This window comes from Podarcis erhardii, assembly GCF_964252035.2.
Source record: "Podarcis erhardii genome assembly, chromosome: 13".
In the NCBI taxonomy this organism is placed as follows: Eukaryota; Metazoa; Chordata; class Lepidosauria; order Squamata; family Lacertidae; genus Podarcis; species Podarcis erhardii.
In genome coordinates, this window is record NC_138502.1 from 37,191,201 (window position 1) to 37,212,376 (window position 21,176).

The 21,176-nt window shown below is 44.7% G+C and overlaps 1 protein-coding gene and 1 long non-coding RNA gene across 3 annotated transcripts in view; one reads left to right on the forward strand and one right to left on the reverse strand.

The window, feature by feature from the left end:
* The window catches only part of LOC309328315, a 58,714-nt gene extending 37,925 nt beyond the window's left edge, over window positions 1–20,789 (reverse strand). Inside the window, exons 1-2 of the long non-coding RNA XR_014150766.1 lie at window positions 20,359–20,789; window positions 19,827–20,319 (exon numbers count right to left, since the gene is read on the reverse strand). This is a non-coding gene — a long non-coding RNA (uncharacterized lncRNA). The remainder of the gene's footprint in view (window positions 1–19,826; window positions 20,320–20,358) is intronic.
* Window positions 1,336–17,700, forward strand: ASPDH (aspartate dehydrogenase domain containing). Of its 2 annotated transcripts, none has more exons than XM_081838211.1 (8): window positions 1,336–1,405; window positions 4,420–4,484; window positions 6,028–6,172; window positions 9,895–9,979; window positions 13,165–13,314; window positions 14,614–14,840; window positions 14,943–15,082; window positions 17,059–17,700. In XM_081838211.1, the coding sequence occupies exons 2-8, from the start codon at window positions 4,430–4,432 to the stop codon at window positions 17,094–17,096; spliced, it is 840 nt and encodes a 279-aa protein (XP_081694337.1). In that variant the 5' UTR covers window positions 1,336–1,405; window positions 4,420–4,429; the 3' UTR covers window positions 17,097–17,700. The 2 variants fall into 2 exon arrangements, with proteins under 2 accessions (XP_081694337.1, XP_081694336.1); XM_081838210.1 differs by lacking the exon at window positions 1,336–1,405 and adding an exon at window positions 1,498–1,612.
* Window positions 20,790–21,176: the final 387 nt, after the last annotated feature.

Below are 21,176 nucleotides of genomic sequence, written 5' to 3' on the forward strand. Positions count from 1 at the left end.
TTATTCATCTGAACTAGCAGTCATTCCAAGCATGGCCCAAAACACAACGAGAACCTCAAACGACACAATCAACATCACATCTGGTTTCTCCCTTAGCTGAAACTGGAAGCGTGTTTGTGGATGTGAGCAAATGCTAGGGATGGATAGACCTGTCAATTTCAGTTCCGCTGTTTCTTATTTTTTCAGTCTTCAGTTCGGCTTGCCCCATGTCCACATCACTTTGCAGAAAATAAAAATCCTCATGAGAACTCACCAGTGCTTTGGTGCATATTTCTCCAAATAAACAGCTTAGCAAGCAATTTATCTTAATATAACACATTTTTATATGCTATGCTCCCTATTTTTTTTAAATGCAAACTTTCCCCTGATATATATTCATTTGTGTACTTGTTGCCGGGTCCGAGAAGTGCAGATTTAGAAGAATAGCTCGGTTTTGGTTCATGTATTTTTTTTGCGGAACTGCCAGTTGAATAGGTTAATCGGACCCCTGACCATTAGGTCCAGTCGTGGCCAACTCTGGGGTTGCGCGCTCATCTCGCTTTATTGGCTGAGGGAGCCGGCGTACAGCTTCCGGGTCATGTGGCCAGCATGACTAAGCCGCTTCTGGCGAACCAGAGCAGCGCACGGAAACGCCGTTGATCTTCCCGCCGGAGTGGTACCTATTTATCTACTTGCACTTTGACATGCTTTTGAACTGCTGGATTGGCAGGAGCAGGGACCGAGCAATGGGAGATCACCCCATCACGGGGATTTGAACCGCCGACCTTCTGATCGGCAAGTCCTAGACTCTTTGGTTTAACCCACAGCGCCACCCGTGTCCCTTTGCTAATTGAATAGGTTCGCATTAAAATGTGAAATGAGCAGTACTTCTCCCCCTGTCTTTAGTGAATACACAAGAAGCTGCTCCTCTTTTATAACTATAATTTTTATAAAGCCCCTAACGAAACACAAAGCTGAAATCCTACACATACATAGCTGGGAGTAAGTCCGACTGATCTCAGTGGGACTTCTTCCGAGCCGACATGAATAAGATTGCACTGCCAGCCCTAAAGTGATGCCCCTGGAACATTGCAGTACTTGGAAGTGCAAGGAGCGTGTAATGACAACATAAAAATGCTACCTGTGGCAATTAATCTGTGACGACGCATTCACATATCTAAGTCATTATTTGATGCTATATAGCCAAGAAGCAACGGCAGAGTTTACGAGGGAATTTCACTAGCTGTCTTCTAACTAATGCCTGCCTGCCAACAACCCATTCTCTGGGGAATTGCAGGCCCCAGGCTAATAATTAACATCCTCCAGAGATTAATTGACCAAAGGGCACCAATACAAATAAGTCCTCTGTTTTGTGCTAGTATCCTGCAGTTGCCTGAGTGCCAGAGAATCAGTGCAACCGACTCAGGTGAGTCCGTTCAAAAAGTGGAGGGGTTTGGGGGGCCTATAGGTATGGGGCTGGTGGAAGGTAAGATATAAAGTCTGTTTCGGATGGTGAGTTATTAACTAACTGGAAGGATAAGACAAAGAAATAAAGAGAGAGGAATGGTAGCTAATACAGACATTCCTAGACTACAACACCCATCATCTCTGACAACATATGGATGGCAGGTGGGTAAGGATGGAAGGATTAGTCAGTCTCACTCACATTTCCAATCTTCCAAATTTCACGTTTCTGCAGCAAGTGGTGGATTTTGTTTTTAAATACCCATGAAAATTCTTCAACATTTTAGTACGGATTTCTTCTGATGAACACAAGTTTGCACGCAGTTTTGACTAATTTTTGCGAGCAATTTCCCATAATATAATGAATTTCTGTATGTTGTTTTAACGCATGCATTCATTTTAAATGCATGTTTCCCCTGAGTATATACATTTTTGTAAACCTTGGATGGTTAGAGAAATGCATCGCAACATTCGGATGAATGCAAATTTCGAAAGATGGGGGCGTTTTGGTTCTCATATTGTTTTGGAAAGTGCAATAGATTCAGTTTTAAATGCAAAGAAGATGTTTTAATGGAAAGAAGGAGAAGTCCCAACGAAAGAAGAATGGATACAAAAACTTATGGAATACGCAGAACTGGCAAAATTTACCGAAAAAATAAGAACTCAAGATAACAAACTTTTTATAAAAGAATGGAAATGGTTTATTGGATATTTACAAACAAACTGTGAACAGATAAGAAAATTGGCAGGCTTAATGTAATAACCTGCAGTTTTATAAGAGTATACATTTAAAGTAGATGAATAAATGTTTAAGTTAATTTGGAATATGCAGGAAATATAAAAAATAAATTTAAGGAACCACAGAAAGAGGGGGAAGGAAGTCAAGTTTAGAAATGTTAAAATTATTGTAAAATTATTGAAATGTATAAAATTGAATATATATATATATATATATATATATATTTGCTTTCGTAGATTTTCACGGGTACAGGAATGCAGGTTTTGGTGTCCTCGGGTGTCTTCCCGTGTAAAAGTTGGGGTGTCTAGGCGACGTTTCGACGAGGTCTCACTCGTCATCTTCAGGCTGGTGCTTTCGGCTTCTTGTTACTGGAACAGAGCAGGATCTCAGTGTTTGAGTTCCTATAAATACTGTAGAGGGGGTGTGGTGTATAGCCTCCAATGTTCTGGGCAGAGAGGAAGTTCCCAGGCTAGTGTGCCTTTTCTTCTTTTGTTCCTTAATTACTTGAGAGATATCTTGAGTGATTTCTTGAGTGATATCCTGAGTACCACTTAGGTGGGTCATTAGGTGTGGATTAGTTGTTAAAGTCTTTGTGTCTTGACCTCTTGAACTTTGTGAAGAGTTTTCCTGAGAAGATGGCTGTACTGTACTTAGTTGTGCTCTGGCTTGGCTTCGTGTATAGGGGCGAGCTGTGGTTTTGTGGCTTGTGTCAGCCAGATCTGTGTAGGGATTGCAGGGGGGTGCAGCATCCGGAGGTGCCACCATGGATTGGCTACTGGATGGTGTCTGTAATTCATCTGTGGAGAGGGTCTGGGTTTGGGTCTGGTGTGGTTGATTGGTGTTGGCGTTCTGTGTGCCTCTGGATCTGGTGTCAGTTTTTGTGGGGAGGGCTAATTTCCAGATGTCTGGCAAGCGGGATGTGTCGTCACGCTTGTTCATGTTGTGAGGGTGTTTCTCTATCTCGATGGCTTCCATGATTATTCTCTTGTGGTGATGTTCCGTGTTAAGGAACAAAAGAAGAAAAGGCACACTAGCCTGGGAACTTCCTCTCTGCCCAGAACATTGGAGGCTATACACCACACCCCCTCTACAGTATTTATAGGAACTCAAACACTGAGATCCTGCTCTGTTCCAGTAACAAGAAGCCGAAAGCACCAGCCTGAAGATGACGAGTGAGACCTCGTCGAAACGTCGCCTAGACACCCCAACTTTTACACGGGAAGACACCCGAGGACACCAAAACCTGCATATATATATATATATATATATATATATATATATATATATATAATGAAAACTGAATAAAAAATCTGCTCTATGCCAAACCATAGGTTCCTCACCCTTGATACAGAGGCAGACAGGTGTCAATGGTGGCAGAAGTGGAACAAAGTGTAAAAGAGAAGAAACAGGGATGCACGATTCGAAGGATGAACAGAGAAGGAAAGACTGGCATATTTTCTCAGGGCTCCTTCACACACATGCCTATCACGTGATGAAGCAACATCAACTGATGTCTTGCAGGCGCTATCATACCATCTCAAAACATAAATGCTTTTCAGCGGAATCCATTCACACAGATCCAGCTGCGGCTGATCAATTAAATGAGTAATGAGAAATCTAGGGGGTGTGAAGGTGAAGAATCGGCTCTTAAATTCAAATAGCTGCTCACTCTGAAGTGTCAAACGGCACAGGAGCTCTTTCTCTCTTTGTACATCTTTTTATACATGCACACACAGAGAGCACTGCAGGCGGATGCTTAACCTGTACAAACATGCAATCCACTTTAAAATTTACAATGGGTTTTCATATTTGCTTTATGCAAATATTATTGCTACAATTAATATTTTTCGCCTTGGGAATCCAAATTAAGATGAAGCAGTGAGTGTTTTGCCCAGTGGTGAATTTGGGGTGCGATCCTGCATGCCAATGATGGCCCTCAAATATTGCTGGAATACAACTCCCATCGTCCCTGACCATTGGGCATGCTGATGGGGCCTGATGGGTGTTGGGATCCAGCAATGACTGGAGGGCCAGAAGTTGCTTTGCTGTGTACACTTACATACCTTCAAGTAAAATACCACTAAACTCTAGGGGCCTCAAGTTTCTAGTAGACATGTATAGGATTTTACTGTTAGATCTGTGGCATAAATATGGGTAGGCATTCAAACCCTTTCAGTCCCTGATCCATGCTTCTCTGCAGTGAACAATATCACATATTTGTTGTTTTCTTAAACCAGGACAGGCAGAATGTCTGGGGACCAAAGGAGAAGACGGGTTGGAATTGTAGGGTATGGGCATCTAGGTAGGTGGTATTTCTTGACAATTTCCCTCCTCTGTCCATCTGATTGTTAAGATGGCTTTCCTAGGCAATGTGTTTTCTCCCTTTGTTGAGTACCTTTTCCTACTGTCCAGTCCTCTATTATGTCTTTTATTTCAAAATAAAATTTAAAACACACACACACAATGTGTTTCATAAAACAATTTATCCTGTCCTGTTTTGGAAAAGACCTGATGATTCTCAGAATACTTGTTATATTTCCATGTCCATGTGACATTTGGAGGTCTGGCCCACAAACTTGATGATAAGAGTCCTCTGTACCAGTGAGTTTGTGGGCCAGAGTGGCTGAGAAACTGAGAGACCTGATGGATCCTTCCACCCATGCCTCACCATTGACTATCCTGGCTGGGGCTGACGGCAGTCCGACAACATTGGGAAGGGTGCAAGTTCCTCATTCCTACTAAATTATTTGTTTCTCTGTGTGGCCCTGCCATTGATTTGTGCTAGAGGTGAAAGCTAGTGGGGAAGTTCTTTACTTCTAAATGTACAGAGATGAGGGTGGTGCTGTGGTCTAAACCTCTGAGCCTCTTGGGCTTGTCAATCGGAAGGTCGGTGGTTCGAATCCCTGCAATGGGGTGAGCTCCTGTTGCTCAGTCCCAGCTCCTGCCAACCTAGCAGACACCAGTGCAAGTAGATAAACAGGTACTGCTGTGGCGGGAAGGTAAACAGTGTTTCTGTGTGCTCTGGTTTCCATCATGGTGTTCTGTTCTGTCAGAAGCGGTTTAGTCACGCTGGCCACATGACCTGGAAAGCTGTCTGTGGACAAACGCCAGCTCCCTTTGCCTGAAAGCGAGATGGGCGCTGCAACCCCATAGTCGCCTTTGACTAGACTTAACCATCCAGGGGTCCTTTACCTTTACAGTCATATTTCGGGTTGAATGTGCTTCAGGTTGAACACTTTCGGGTTGCACTCCGTGGCAACCCAGAAGTAACAGAACACGTTCCTCCGGGTTTCGCCACACGTGCATGCGCAGACGCTAAAAATGTCGTCATGCGCGAAAGTGGCAAAACATGATCCGCGCAGACGCGCCGTCGCGTCTTACGTTCTATTCAGGATGCGAATGGGGCTCCGGAATGGATCCCATTCGCATCCCAAGGTACCACTGTACTTCTGAATGTATTACTTCTTTAAGAAGAAAATAATTGCTTTGCAGGATCAGAATAATATCTTACAGTTTTCCCACTGTGGCCAGACAGATATTTCTTGGCACTCACAAAACAGGGCATGGAAACTGATTCCTTCGCTGGGAACTCGAAAAGATGCCACCCAAAGGACAAAAATGAGCTCTGCATCATAAGAGAAACCATTTCTCTCTCTCTCTCTCTCTCTTTGTTGTGATGTTAGTCTGTGTCAGAGTTTGAGAAATCCTGGGAAATGGTGCCAGGATTTAGTAGACGGGCATTCGTGCCTCTGCAAGAAACAGATTTGACGAGGCAGCAGATGTTTGAGACACAGAGCCAAGTTCCTGGATCTGTGATACTTTTCTGTTCCACTTTCTGTCTCCAGGCCAGTACCTGGCGAAACGGCTACAAGATGACGGACTCCGACATGGGCTGGAGCTGGCCTTTGTTTGGAACCGGGACGCCAGGAAGCTGGTGGGGACAGTGCCAGAGGAGCTGCAGCTGGGGAAGCTGACGGACTTCTTGGAGCGGTGAGCAAGCAAGCCCAGCCAGGACCTGGCTGCTTTCACGTGTGTGTGTGTGTGTGTGTGTGTGTGTAATTGCGAGGATAAAGAAAATGAACCACCATGAACCATGTGTGTAGCCAAGGAGGAGGAAGGGAGGGACAGCTGCCCCTCCCTAGATAAAAATACATAGCTGAGGTTCTGTCCCCCTAACGAAAGGCCTGCCCCCCCCATACACAAATCTTGGCTACTCCCATGCCACAATACTTTGAGATAAACACTCAGCCTGCATTCCCCTGTACACCTACCTGGGAGTAAGTAAGGGGGAATTTATCTGTCCATTTCACTTTTTGCAATCTTAAATTTTGGTTCCCCCACCTTTCTGCATCAGCCTGTGATATATATACAGTCGTACCTTGGTTGTCACACGCCTTGGAACTCGGACGTTTTGGCTCCCAAACGATCAAAACTAGGAAGTGACTGTTTTCGAGTGTTCTTTTGGAAGCCGAACATCCGACCAGGCTTCCGCAGCTTCCGATTGGCTGAAGGAGCTTCCTGCAGCCAATCAGAAGCCGCAATTTGGAAGTTGAATGCTTTGGGAGTCCAACGGACTTCCGGAACGGATTCCATTCCACTTCCAAGATACGACTGTATATGTTTTAAGTCCTCAGGAAAATTCACCAGCATTTTAGTGCAATTTCTTCTAACAGACAATATAATTTTTTGTATAATATATACATTTTTGCAACAAAGTATCGCCTAATATATTTTTATATGTTATTTTCATATTTTCATACACATTACTTACCTGGAGAACTGCGATGCAAAATTCAGAGGAGTGTGAATTTCAAAGGATGTGTTTCAGTTCATATATCATTTTGTTTTTTTTTTATAAATTTTTATTGAATTTTCAAATTTTTTTAACAAACAAACAAACAAACAAACAAACATATAAAGACAGAACAAAACATACATAATTTCATAACCTTACTTTCATAACCTTCTTTCATTGACTTCCCCGCACCCTCCCTCCCACATTCCAATTTCATTGATTATCTCAGCAAGTTATTTCCTCTCATCCCTTAAATATCTTGTCTTTTCTTAAAATTTATCACCTATGCTTGACCCATTAACTTATCCAATTTTACACAATAAATCATTTCTCTAAGGACGGCCTAAGTTTTTTCCCATAAATTCCTCCCTTCCCATATTACACCTAAAATCATAATATAGCAATTCTAAATCTCAGATTTCAATTATTCTACTCTCCCCTCCCTCCCTGCCCCGGTTCTGTCCCTTCCCAAACCAATGTCCCAATAAATTGGCTGCTTTAGCCCGGGTTTCTCACATCGGAGGCTCTTAAGCCCCAGTTAGTCTCTCTCCACCAGTTTTGTTGATAGTCCATTTTGTTGGCCCTCTCTTTTTGAGGAGGTTCTGTCACCAGCCCCTCATATTTTTCTCCTTCCAAATCAGTCAGTATCAGTTTCTGCTCAGGACCACTCAATCTCTCATACTCCAGCCAAATGAAGAAGTCCCAATCGAACTTGTTTGCTCTTATATAGTCCAGTATTCCAGTTATTTCAGGGACTTCTTCCTTTCTCTTTCTCTCCTTTTGCAGATTTGCGGTCCACTTGTCATTTTCTTTATATCCTTTGTTCCCAAAGGTTGCCGGCTTTTGGTTGATTTTTTCCACCTGAAATTCCTCTCCTTCTTCCTCTTTCTTTTCCCCCAATTCCGAAGTTATCTCATCCTCTGCAGCTGCCGAGTTTTTTTCCATCAGCTTTGTATCATTAGCAGGGTTGCCTAGTTCCAAACCGAAAGTCTCCAGTTGTTTACTCATTGTGGTACTTTGCTCTTGTAAAGTTCCCACGAGAAAAAACATCCTTTCAATCTCTGCCCATAGTTTCTCTTCTGCAGCCATTGCAATATCTTTAGTTCCCTCCAGGGGGATTTCCATCATGATCTTATTCCAACAATCCGTTACTGTTGTTCCCCGCTACTTTGTTATTCCCAGTCACTTTGTTTCTAAAAGTTCAGTTTTAATGTAGCTCTTTTAGTCCAAGAAAGTACTAACAATACGGTTCCAAATCTTTACCACTCGTTTGACAGCTCTTTGACAGCTGTCAAACTCTTTGTTCTTTTTCCTCGGGCTCACACGCAGGGCGCTCCCGGGTCCAAGGGGGGGGGGGATTGCCAAGAAAAAAAGGCTTCCGAAATTCTACTCTTTTCCACTCCAGCACAATAACTTTGTAATCCAATTCATGAGAATGTCTATTTAAACACCAAAGTTTTTCCGCCTTAGTGCTCCTCTCCTTGCTTTGAGTCTTTCTGTGGGGGGGGGGGGAGTGCGGACTTCCTTTTAACACCCCCCCGATCGTACTCAATTTTAGGTATAAAACTTTTAGTGCCAAAATTTCCTTCTACTCACGGGTTATTTGTTTCAGTCCGAATTTCAGGAAGAAAGATAGCGCTCTCCGGTCATGGCTCGCGGCTTCGCTCCGCCAAGGCAGCGATCGACTCTCAGCGCCACGCCACTCTCCGGTCCGCTCCGTAGCCTTTAAAAAGGCTCTTCGCGGGTCGGGGAGGGCGCTTAAGGTGCCCACCGAGTCACCATGTCCGCAGGCTTCAGCGCCTGCGGTTTCTGAGGGTCCCCGTGTCGCCGGCACGGCAAGACCCGTCCTTAGCGGAGCCGATTCCCTCCGGAACTCGGAGGGAATCCGCCATTACCCGTTCGCGCTATCCCGGAAGTCTCTCCAGTTCATATATCATTTTGGAAAGTGTGAATTATGTAGGTTTACCCTAAAATGTGAACTGAGTCTCATTTCTCTTCCATCCATACATCCAAGTAAGCAGTCCTAGGATTGCACTGACCATTCACAATGTTGCCAAAGCTCATTGACAGAGCAGATACTTTGCATGCCAAAGGTTTTGTTGTTGTTGTTGTTGTTGTTTGTACCCCACCCAGCTGACTAGGTTGCCCCAGCAACCTAATCTGGGTGGTTTCCAACATATATAAAAAAATTAAACATTTAACATTAAAAAAAACTTCCTTATACAGGGCTGCCTTCAGATATCTTCTAAAGGTTGTATAGTTACTTATCTCCCTGATATCTGATTGGAGGGTGTTCCACGGGGTGGGTGCCACTACCGAGAAGGCCCTCTGCCTGGTTCCCTGTAACTTCACTTTTTGCAGTGAGGGAACTGCCAGAAGGCCCTCGGAGCTGGACCTCAGTGTGCGGGCTGAGTGATGGGGTGGAGACACTCTTTCAGGTTTACAGGCCCGAGGCCTTTTAGGGCTTAAAAGGTCAGCACCAACATTTTGAATTGTGCTTGGAAACGTGCTGGAAGCCAATGTAGGTCTTTCAGGGCCAGTGTTATATGGTCTCGGAAGCCGCTCCCAGTCACCAGTCTCGCTGCCACATTCTGGATTAGTTATAGTTTCCAAGTCACCTTCAAAGTTAGAGCGCATTGCAGTAGTGCAAGCGGGAGATGACTTGGGCATGCACCACCCTGGCAAGACAGTGCGCAGGCAAGTTGGGTTCAATCCCCAGCTTCTCCAGGTAGGGCTAGGAAAAGTCTAGAGAGCCACTGCAAATCAGAGTCGCTCAAAGATGGGGGACTTCAGGGTGGGGGACCAGATTGCCATTCCCCACACCTGCCACTAAAGTTTGGCTTGGACCCTCATCCAGTGTGTCCTTGGCACAATTACAAATCCAGCCTCTTACCATGCCTCTCTCCTCTCTCCAAAGGCGGGCTGACGTCATCATTGAAGTGGCCCATCCCTGCATTGTCCAAGATCACGGGGAGTCCTTTCTGAAAGCTGCAGATTTCATGGTAAGGGCTGCAGGTGCCTTCAGAAAGAGGCATCTGGCACCAGGACACCCCCTTCAAGGTGTGGTTAGTTAGATTGCCTTTCTGACCTTGGCTTGGTTCAATGAGAATCATCGTTCTCTCTCTCCCCCCCACTTCAGCCCTGCCCTAAACACATTTTTATTCTTCCCATCAACACAATCCCCTGGGTGATATACAAAACATCCCCCCCCAAAGGTAGAATACAAAATAGAAATCCCAGTATCAAACAAATTATCTCCTCCATCAACAAAATCAGCTTAAAAGCCATATGACATAGCCTAAAACGCAGCATCAAAAGATCTAAATTGCATGATACAGGTAGTATTGAAAGAGCCGGGAGAATAAAAAGGGTCTTCATTTGACACAGAAAAGGTTTCATTGCAGTTGCCAGGTGAGTCTGTCTGGGGGGGAGTGTTCCATAACTTTCCCCCGCCCCAGGGGCCACCTGCATCCATAGTTCTTGCCTCAATCATAGAATCACGGAATTGTAGAGCTGGAAGGGACCTCTAAGGGCCATCTAGTCCAACCCTCTGCAATGCAGGAATCACAGCTAAAGAATCGCTAATGCAGGCTTCGTCAAACTCGGCCCTCTAGATGTTTTTTTGGCCTACAACTCCCATGATCCCTAGCTAGCAGGACCAGTGGTCAGGGATGATGGGAATTGTAGTCTCAAAACATCTGGAGGGCCGAGATTGAGGAAGCCTGCTCTAATGGATGCCCACCTAACCTGTCTCAAAACTTCCAAAGGAGGAGAGCCCACCATCTTCCGAGGTGGCCTGTTCAGAATGTTCTCCCTAAAGTTTTCTCGGGATCTCCCTTCTTGTCATTTTCATCCATTGGTTTGGGTCCTCCCTTCCGGAGTAGCAGAAAACAAGCTTCCTCCATCTTCCATGTGACAGCCCTTCAGATATTGGAAGATGGCTATCATATCATTTCTCAATCTTCTCTTCTTCAGGCTGAACACACCCAACTCCCTCAACCATTCCTCATCAGGCTTCCAGACCCTTTATCATGTTGGCCGCCTTGCCCTGCACACTTTCCAGCTTGTCAATATACAAGTCACCTGGAAGCAAATGAACCTAACCATGTGTTGGCAGCTGGCTTCATTTTAATTTATTTTTTAATGTTCCGGGCTGGCAAATTGTAAGTGAGGCTGTTCTGATGCTGTTTGTATAACATAAACCATCCTACAGATTTTGCCCTTTCTTTACATTTGTCAATGGTTCTGCACTGTGCAATAGTGTCGTTGTGAACCATTTTTACTGTGACCAGCCATTGGCATTGTGTGCATTGTGTGTGTGTGTGTGTGTGTGTGTGTGTGTGTGCGAGAGAGAGAGAGAGAGAGAGAGAGAGAGAGAGAGAGAGAGAGAGAGATTTCTCTCACCTATTTATTTTGTAAAGCTTTGTTTTCTTCTGCTAACAGCATAGTTCTGGTCTAGAGCTCAGAAATTTATAAAAATAACCACAGGAGCATTTAAACATCACACAGTGTTATTTATAGGGACCAGACAAAAGACAACAACCTCCGAACGCTCCAGACGATTTCTGGTGTCCAGACAGAAGGCCTGCAATAAACAGAGACAATTTGGGCTTGTCCTATTAAGGGAACATGCATGTTCCTTTTCATTCAGCCTCCCTCCACCCCTCGCCCACGATTCAAACCTCACAAATCTAGCATCTGTCTTTCTCCGCTTCTGCCGGAAAAGTTTCTCATCTCAGCCTTGACCGTGTTGTGCAAATAGATTTTTCTTTTGTCTTCCTATATGCTCTTATGGTTAAAGCCGGCACAATCCAAAAAAACCCCGAACAGTTCTGCAGCTGCTCCAAATCACTTAAAAATAAACAAACCCCCAAATTAACTTTTGGCTGAATAGATGATGTTGATGGTTCTGTTGCCCTTGGGAGATGCCTGTGAAATGGGGGGCAGGAATCGAACCACACAACATCTGCTTCTTTGCCTCTTCAAAAGAGAGGGTGGAGGGTGATTTTGACTAGTACGCTCTGCATGGTTGTCCATCGCTTGGATGCTGAATCTCAACAGGTGGCAAATGGACCAGATTTGAGGTCCTGAGGGCTCCTCTTCCTGCTTTACATTTTCTTTCCACACCTAGGAAGCTGCCTGATGTTTAACTGATTCCCCTTGCTCAATACTAACTACATTGGGGGTGTCTGACATGGTGTTTTCCAGACTTTGGTTATGGCACAGAAATGTCTCCGTTCCCGCCTCTCTCCTCCTAAAACCTCCCTTCTTAAAATCTTTGCCCCTCTCAGCAGGTCCTACACACAAGTAGGAGTCCGGCAGAGACACATGCCCGACTGGCATGTTCTCTCCCTCCTGGTCATTCGTTCGGGAGATTCAAAAGCTTTCTCCAGCCCAAACATCACAGTGACTTCAGGATCAGCAGAGTATAGGCAGTCAGCGTTCAGATTCAGTAGTGCAGCAATTTAGCTAAACTATGTTTATTTACATACCGTATTTTGTGCTCTATAAGACTCACTTTTGCCCTCCTAAAAAGTAAGGGGAAATGTGTGTGCGTCTTATGGAGCAAATGCAGGCTGCACAGCTATCCCAGAAGCCAGAACAGCAAGAGGGATCGCTGCTTTCGCTGCGCAGCGATCCCTCTTGTTGTTCTGGCTTCTGAGATTCATAATATTTTTTTTCTTATTTTCCTCCTCCAAGAACTAGGTGCGTCTTAAGGTCTGGTGCGTCTTAGAGAGTGAAAAATATGGTATGTACACTCGGAGCATCGTAACTCAGCTCCTTCCTCTTCAGCATCAGACAGCAAAGAGAAAGGAAAAAGGACAAATGGCCTACATCATGGAAACACAGTAATACAAACATCCTGTCTCTGTCACTTCCCACAATGTGGAATGAAAACATACACCATCATGTGATATAAACAACCCCATGACTGCAACACGGGAAAAGAATCCTAACAGGCCCACCCCACCCCACCCCCGCTTATACCACTGAAAATGAACTTCCTTCCAACCCCACTGCTCTGGTCAGTTGCTAATCTCTCCCACATTCTGTCTGTATCCAACAAAATAAATTATTTGCCATTAAATAAATGGGGAGGAGTAGCCAGTCTCCTCCCAAATCAGCATTCTCCCTCTAGCTTTCCAACACCAGCAGCTGCAAAGTAAACGTTTCTACATTCTCCTAGGTGGGATCGCCAACGGCCTTGGCAGATTTAGACACCGAGCTTAAATTGCGCAAAGCTGCAAGAGAGGCTGGGCACACCCTCTATATCCCCAGTGGGGCTCTATGGGGTGGACAAGACATCCAGAGGTTGGATGACGGAGGGTTGCTTCAGGTAAGATCCCAGAGGGGGGCATCGCATTGGCAATGCGAGTAGGTAAATGGGAAGACTGGAAAGAGGAAGGGGTGTGTGGCAGTATATTGACTACCAGAATTGATTTGATTGATTGCAGATTTATAAACCACTTGATCAAAAAAGGTCTTCAAGCAGTGTAAAAACATACGTTTTTTTGTTTACATTGTAATCCTGGCTTTATTCCATGAGAGAACTAGGTGGTGATGCCCAACTGAATCACATACTCTTAAATCATGCCCTATTATGAAATATTGCTAATCCAGAATTTAGCAAATAAACAAGCAACAATTTGACTTTTAGAAGACATCTGAAGGCTGTCAGGGCTGTTCAGGGAAGTTTTTAATGGGTGGTACTGTAGATAGCTGTGTTGGTCTGCCGTAGTCAAAACAAAATAAAAAAAATCCTTCCAGGTATCTGAAGAAGTGTGCATGCACACGAAAGCTCATACCAATAGCAAACTTAGTTGGTCTCTAAGGTGCTACTGGAAGGATTTTTTTAATTCAATGAGTGATGCTTTATTGTGCTTTTAATATTTTGTTGGAAGCTGCCCAGAGTGGCTTGGGCAACCAAGTCAGATGGGCTGCATATTATTATTATTATTATTATTATTATTATTATTATTATTATTATTATTATTATTATCATCATCATCATCATCATCATCATCATCACTACAGTGATACCTCAGGTTACATACGCTTCAGGTTACAGACTCCGCTAACCCGGAAATAGTACCTTGGGTTAAGAACTTTGCTTCAGGATGAAAACAGAAATTGTGCTCCAGCGGCGTGGTGGCAACGGGAGGGCCCATTAGCTAAAGTGGTGCTTCAGGTTAAGAACAGCTTCAGGTTAAGAACGGACCTCTGGAACTAATTAAGTACGTAACCCGAGGTACCACTGTATTATTATTATTATTATTATTATTATTATTATTATTAACTACACTGAAATGTTTAACTGTTTCTTTGAAGGTTCATTAAATCTTCCTGTCGCACTTGCCATCCTCTTCTGTCACATCACACCCCTTGAAAACCTCTGATCTAAGTGGCTGGAAGCAGTGGCGTAGCGTGGGGGGTGCAGGGGGGGCCGGCCGCACCGGGCGCAACATCTGGGGGTTAGGGAAATCCACGGGTTAGGGGGCGCAAATCCACGGGTTAGGGGGCGCAAATCCATGGGTTAGGGGGCGCAAATTACTTGCCTTGCCCCGGGTGCTGATAACCCACGCTACGCCACTGGCTGGAAGGCAAATTCTCTGACTCTTATCCTTCCATCTTCTAGGCACTGACTGTTACAATGGTGAAACACCCCAGCAGCTTCCGACTAAGTGGGCACCTGGGGGAGCTTGCGAAAGGTGCCCAGCAGGAACGTGTGGTCCTCTACGAAGGCCCTGTGCGGAGGTTGTGTCCCTTGGCTCCCAACAACGTCAACACCATGGCAGCAGCCTGCATGGCCGCTCCCAGCCTGGGCTTTGACGGCGTGAAAGGCTGTCTTATAGCTGACCCCAAGTGAGTCCCTGCCGGGCGGGTGAGAATGTTGGCAAACGGACAGCGCCTGCCACCATCCTACTTAAAAGCTCCAGTCTAACTGACTGCTCTTCCCCACTACAGCCTCCCCGATTACCATGTGGTGGAGATTGAGGCCACTGGACAAGGCGGCTTCTCCGTCAGCACGAAGCGCAAGAACCCAGCTGCCTGTGGGGCTGTCACAGGGGCAGCCACTTTTGCCGCTTTCTGGAGCAGCCTGTTAGGTGAGGATGAAACCCTCTAGTTCAGCATCCTGTTCTCGGGGAGGGCAGTCTGGCGCCAATGGGAAGCTTGTAAGCATCTGAGTGCGACAGCAACCTCCCCACTTCCTAATTCTCCAATATGATGGTGCCACGTTTTGCTCTGATCATGACTCTTAATGCTAACTGCATCCTTGTACCCTCCAACACTTCTCCGATGGAAACAGGAATGTCTTAATCAATAATAAAAGGGACGCGGGTGACACTGTGGGTTAAACCACAGAGCCTAGAACTTGCCAATCAGAAGGTCGGCGGTTCGAATCCCCACGACGGGGTGAGCTCCCGTTGCTCGGCCCCTGCTCCTGCCAACCTAGCAGTTCGAAAGCACATCAAAGTGCAAGTAGATAAATAGGTAGCGCTTTGGCAGGAAGGTAAACAGCGTTTCCGTGCGCTGCTCTGGTTCGCCAGAAATGGCTTAGTCATGCTGGCCACATGACCTGGAAGCTGTACGCCGACTCCCTTGGCCAATAAAGCGAGATGAGCGCCGCAACCCCAGAGTTGGTCACGACTGGAACTAATGGTCAGGGGTCCCTTTACCTTTACTTTAATCAGTAATAATAATAATAATAATTTTACTATTTACTATTTATACTATTGCATACCCTCCAACATTTCTCCAGTGAAAATAGGGAAGTCATATTCAATAATAAGAATAAGAATAAGAATAATACCCCGCCCATCTGACTGTGTTGCCCCAGCCATGCTGTGTGATTTCCAACATACATAAAAACCTAATAAAACACTAAACATTTAAAACAACTTCTCTTCGTGTGGCTCGGGGGTTCCATAACTCTATACCCTCCAACATTTCTCTGGTGAAAATAGGAAAGTCCTAAGGAAAAGCAGGACATTGTTGGATGAAATCAGAAACCGGGATGGCATCTGTTAATCTGGGACTGTTCCTGGAAAATAGGGACATTTGGAGCACCTGCTCTTTATGCCAACTACATCCGCAATCCATTGCTGTAGCATCGTAGAAAGCCAGTTTCTGGCTCTTTCTGTTGCAGGTGGTATTCTATGTCCCAGGGGTGGGGATCCTGAAGCCCTGGAGGCCAAATGCTTGTCTGCACATCTTGCTTGGTGCTCTCCCAGCACCAAGTTGTAGTTGTAGTTCAGCAACATCTGGGGACCCACAGGTTGAGAAAGGCTGCTCTAGAATGTCTTCTTCAACTGTGATGACACCCCTTCCTTGCCTGGATTGGAGAGCTGTGTGTGTTTAGAAACAGATGACTTCTGCGTGGCTGGAACAAAGGTTCCTCATGGAGAGAATGCAGCCCTCTGGCTGGAAAATGTTCCCCATCCCTGTTATATACCAATAGCAAACTCATTCTCCATGTTGAGAAGAAGAGTTTGGATGTGATATTCCGCTTTATCACTACCCTAAGGAGTCTCAAAGTGGCTAACATTCTCCTTTCCCTTCCTCCCCCACAACAAACACTCTGTGAGGTGAGTGGGGCTGAGAGACTTCAGAGAAGTGTGACTAGCCCAAGGTCACCCAGCAGCTGCATGTGGAGGAGCGGAGACGCGAACCCGGTTCACCAGGTTACGAGTCCACCGCTTTTAACCATTACACCACACTGGCTCTCAGAAGATTATGTAGCCAAAGCAGAACCCTCTGTGCACAAAAAAGGGAGGTGTCTGCAGGCTTGGGGGAACCCCAAGGTTTGCAGCACCCATCATCATCATTTTTAGTGGGGGAAAGTCCTAAGGGGGGGGGACTCACCCTCAAAAGCAGGCCATAGAAGACTGAGCATGGGTACAGCAAACTCCATCTGCTCACCTGGAAGCAAACTCCATTGAACACAATAGGACTTCTGGGTAGAAGTGTATAGAATTGCCTGGTTCATCTTGTGTTGTCTATTGTGATGTCTTGAGTGGCCCTGCTGGGCGATGGGGTTTGGCAGTTCTTTGGGCTCTGACTTTTCTTTACCTTTCCACAGTGTGCCAGGGCCACGGAGGCCGAGTCTATCTCTGCTGAGCTTTATTGCATGTGTTCTCTAGAGGATTCACAGATGATCTCCGTGGCTGCCAGAAGTTCAGTTGTAGGGAGCTGAGAAGGCCGGGAAAGAAGAGACATACCAGCTTCAAACCCCACTGCATGCCTTTAATCCATCAACTCTATAAACATCCATCTATCTCTATCTCTGCCTTCCTCCATTTCCAGCAACCTTCTTGTCTCGCACAAGCAATCTGGATTCTGCAGTCCTGTGTACACTTACTTAGGAGCAAGTCCCATTTGGCCTATTAGAGAGATGCCCTCAAGAGTCTTTCATATGATTCAAGGGTGTTTTAGAGGAACAGGGAAGGGCTCTTCCAAGTGCCACTCACGGCAATATTGCTGCAACACTGGCGAGTTAAAATATCCCCCGGTGATTGAGGAGCAGACGGAACACATATTATTGTCAATTAGAGAAAATGGAAGAGATGTGGGGAAAGACCAGGGGAGATAATCTGACTGGCCTTCCTCAACTGTTATACTAAATATCTAATTATAAGAATATATGAGGAAATAAGCCTCTTAACCTGGCTCGCTTCCCCCCCTTTCCCCTTCCCTTTTTTAAAAATACTGATTAATACTTCAATTTCTCTCTCTTTTTTACGTGGCACTGTTTATTATTGATTAGAGGCTACCACCCAATTTAGGAAGACTTGCATTACAATTCCAAACAGGCTTACAGAGGAATAAGGCCTACTGAATTCAATGGCACTTACTCCCAGAGTAAAATATGCTTAGGCTCACGCTGTTAGTTTATTGGCAGGGTCCAGGGTATCGTCTGAAGGCACATAAGGAGACCATCTTGTTGAAGATAAGTGGTCTGGGTTTGATCAGTGGCTGGATGGGTCACTAGCAGGGAACCACACTTACAGGATCATGGAATCTTATGCTGCCGTGGGTTCCATGATTGAAAAATAGTGGGATAGAACTGCAGTTAAATAAATAATATTATTAATAATATGGGATGCAGCCTGATTCATCAGTTAAGACTGCCTCACATTTGTAGGAGGATGAAATACAGTGGTACCTTGGGTTAAGTACTTAATTCGTTCCGGAGGTCTATTCTTAACCTGAAACTGTTCTTAACCTGAAGCACCACTTTAGCTAATGGGGCCTCCTGCTGCCGTCGCGCTGCCGGAGCATGATTTCTGTTCTCATTCTGAAGCAAAGTTCTTAACCAGAAGCACTATTTCTGGGTTAGCAGAGTCTGTAACCTGAAGCGTATGTAACCTGAAGCGTATGTAACCCGAGGTACCACTGTACTACATTTGAAGGGGAGACACTAAAACAAATGACTGAGAATGGCCATTGAAATATATTGGCTGCCCCTCACTGGGCTGGGAGAGCACATCGGAGTACACTAAATTTCAGAATGGGCCTTTAGAATGCCATTGTAAGAGCACACTTTGAGGAGCGCTTTGTTGAATACACAGCGGGTTGTGAGGCTCTGTGTCTACAAATGGCCAAAGAAAAATGGGATGGTCATCTTGAGTGGGCATTAGAACACACACCTGGAGAACTGTCACAAAGACAAAAGCAGAACTAGATCAAATGGGCTTAAATTACAGGAGGATAGGTTTTGTAGGAATGTAGGAATCTGCCTTGTACCAAGCTAGAGAGCTCTGGCCCATCTAGCTGAATCTTGAATCTTGAGAGTGAACCTGCTCAGCCATGGGACCAATTGGCTACAGGAGTGGTGGAGATGCTGGAGATCTTCAAACATTGTTTGGGGGGTACGCTAGCTCTGCGACAGTAGATCTGTAAGGCAGGGTTAGCCAAAATGGGGTATTTTAGATGTTGTGGACTACAGCTCTCATCAGCCACAGATAACATGGTGAATAGTTAGGAACGATGGGAGTTGTAGTCCAAAAATCCAGAGACACCGTGTTGGCTGCCCCTGCTGTAAGACATATTATTATTCTGATAATACGTATGTATGTTAAGTGCTATGCTAATGTGTTAAAACTTAAACAAATTGCAGTTGCCTAGAGTGAAGAATTGAATTAACAGAGAAGATGCTGGAGGAAAAAAATTAATGTAAGGACCCACAAAGGAGAGAAGTCCATGGGAATTTATGGAATTCCCTTTTTGTTTTGGTTGACGATTGTTTGCAAATTTATGTCGGACATTGCAGTGCACAGCCAGGAAGCAATGACTGCGGAGAGTCAGAAGCGTGCCTGCTAGTTCCTTCTTGCCAAATCCACACCATATAGTTGGCAGTAATGTCAGATGTTAGGAAGACGTGCCTGAATTTTGGCCTATCAGAGCTCTATGAAGTTTTAAGTGTTGCCACCTTTCCGGACAGGCGCTCACCAACAGTCAGGTTCTGCTAACAAAGGTGCAGCGGTAGCATGAGCTGCACCTGTGAACGTCTGTCTGTCAGAGCTCTTGAAAAGCATGAGATTTCTGCTAAAAGGTAAAGGTAAAGGGACCCCTGACCATTAGGTCCAGTCGTGGCCGACTCTGGGGTTGCAGCGCTCATCTCGCTTTATTGGCCGAGGGAGCCGGCGTACAGCTTCCGGGTCATGCGGCCAGCATGATTAAGCCCCTTCTGGAGAACCAGAGCAGTGCACGGAAACGCAATTTACTTTCCTGCCGGAGTGGTACCTATTTATCTACTTGCACTTTGACGTGCTTTCGAACTGCTAGGTTGGCAGGAGCAGGGACCGAACAACGGGAGCTCATCCCATCACAGGGATTTGAACCATCAACCTTCTAATTGGCAAGTCCTAGGCTCTGTGGTTTAACCCACAGTGCCACCCGTGTCCCTGAGATTTCTGCTTGTGGGCTGGAAATTGCACAAATGAAGACTCTGTTCCAGGAACGTGTTATTAGGATGGGCAGATGGGCAGAAGGAGGACAAGGGTTCCTAATATACACACAGCAGCATAGAAAAGGGAATTTAAGCAGGAGAGGTTCCAAGACTGCTACTGAGAAGCACCTTTATCTTGGAGACCAGTGTCAGCAGATGAAAACACTAGCGGGATTGCAGTAACACTTGTAATGTAGCTAGTACTGTGGAGATAATGGAGTTCTATTAAATATGGTCTATTGAAAAAAATATGCAGTAGAAAAGGTTAATAATAGGACCCACAATGGGGAAGGTGGGAAGTCCAGAGGTTTGGAGGAATCTTTATTTTTTTTATTATTAAGTTCTGTTTTGCATACATCCATATACATTTTCCATCCTTAATTTGAGCTACACCTAGGAATAAACAGTTACAGATAGGAATTTGAGCTACACCTAGGAATAAACAGTTACATAAGAAAAGAAATAAAGTAAAAAATTGCATAGCCACTAAGTATCTTTCCCACCACCAGTTCCCCGTACTTATTATATTTAATTATCAAACCTTAAATATTCTAAATTTTGTGTTGGCTTCCGTCCACCACCTCAATTTGAATCTATTTTTCCTTTTCCTTAACTGCCATCTTTAGATGTTTTCCATGTCTTGGTATTAGCTTGTTTGGTTATAATAACTGTTTTTGTCTTTTGCAGAAATTAATCAAAGCATAATAAAGGTTTTATTTGAAAACAATGTTTTTCTAGATAAGTTTTTATAGCACTCCCATTCCTTAGTGAACTTTTGGCTTGTTCTGTTCCTAATTGTTACTGTCAGAGGCAGGGCCAGATTTAGGTTTGATGAGGCCCTAAGTTTCTGAAGGTAATGGACCCTTTATATGTCCAGCTGTCCTTTGTCAACAACAAGTTGTCAGTTTTTTGTGTTGAATATATGCTATAGGTATCTAAAGCCATTTGCACATATCAAAATATGTATTTTATCAAAGTAATTGTTGAAGTGAAATACAATTAAGAAGTATATTAATAGTGAAATAATTATTAAGCTCTAACTTAAAATGATATTTTATTCATAACAAACTTAATAATGCAAACACACTGGCATTTGGCAATAACAAAAGTTCCTTTAGAAACACAATTTACAAAGACTCATAATTTGCCCCCCCCCCAAGAGAGTGGGGCCCTAAGCTATAGCTTGTTTATCTTATACGTAAATCCGGCACTGGCTAAGGAATCTTTAAATGTGGATGTACATCCACATT

Coding starts and splice junctions, on each gene's coding strand:
- ASPDH (XM_081838210.1), top strand. Junction 4,485..6,027: donor TGTAGGGTATGGGCATCTAG/GTAGGTGGTATT, acceptor TTCTGTCTCCAG/GCCAGTACCTGGCGAAACGG. Junction 14,841..14,942: donor TGTCTTATAGCTGACCCCAA/GTGAGTCCCTGC, acceptor TCCCCACTACAG/CCTCCCCGATTACCATGTGG.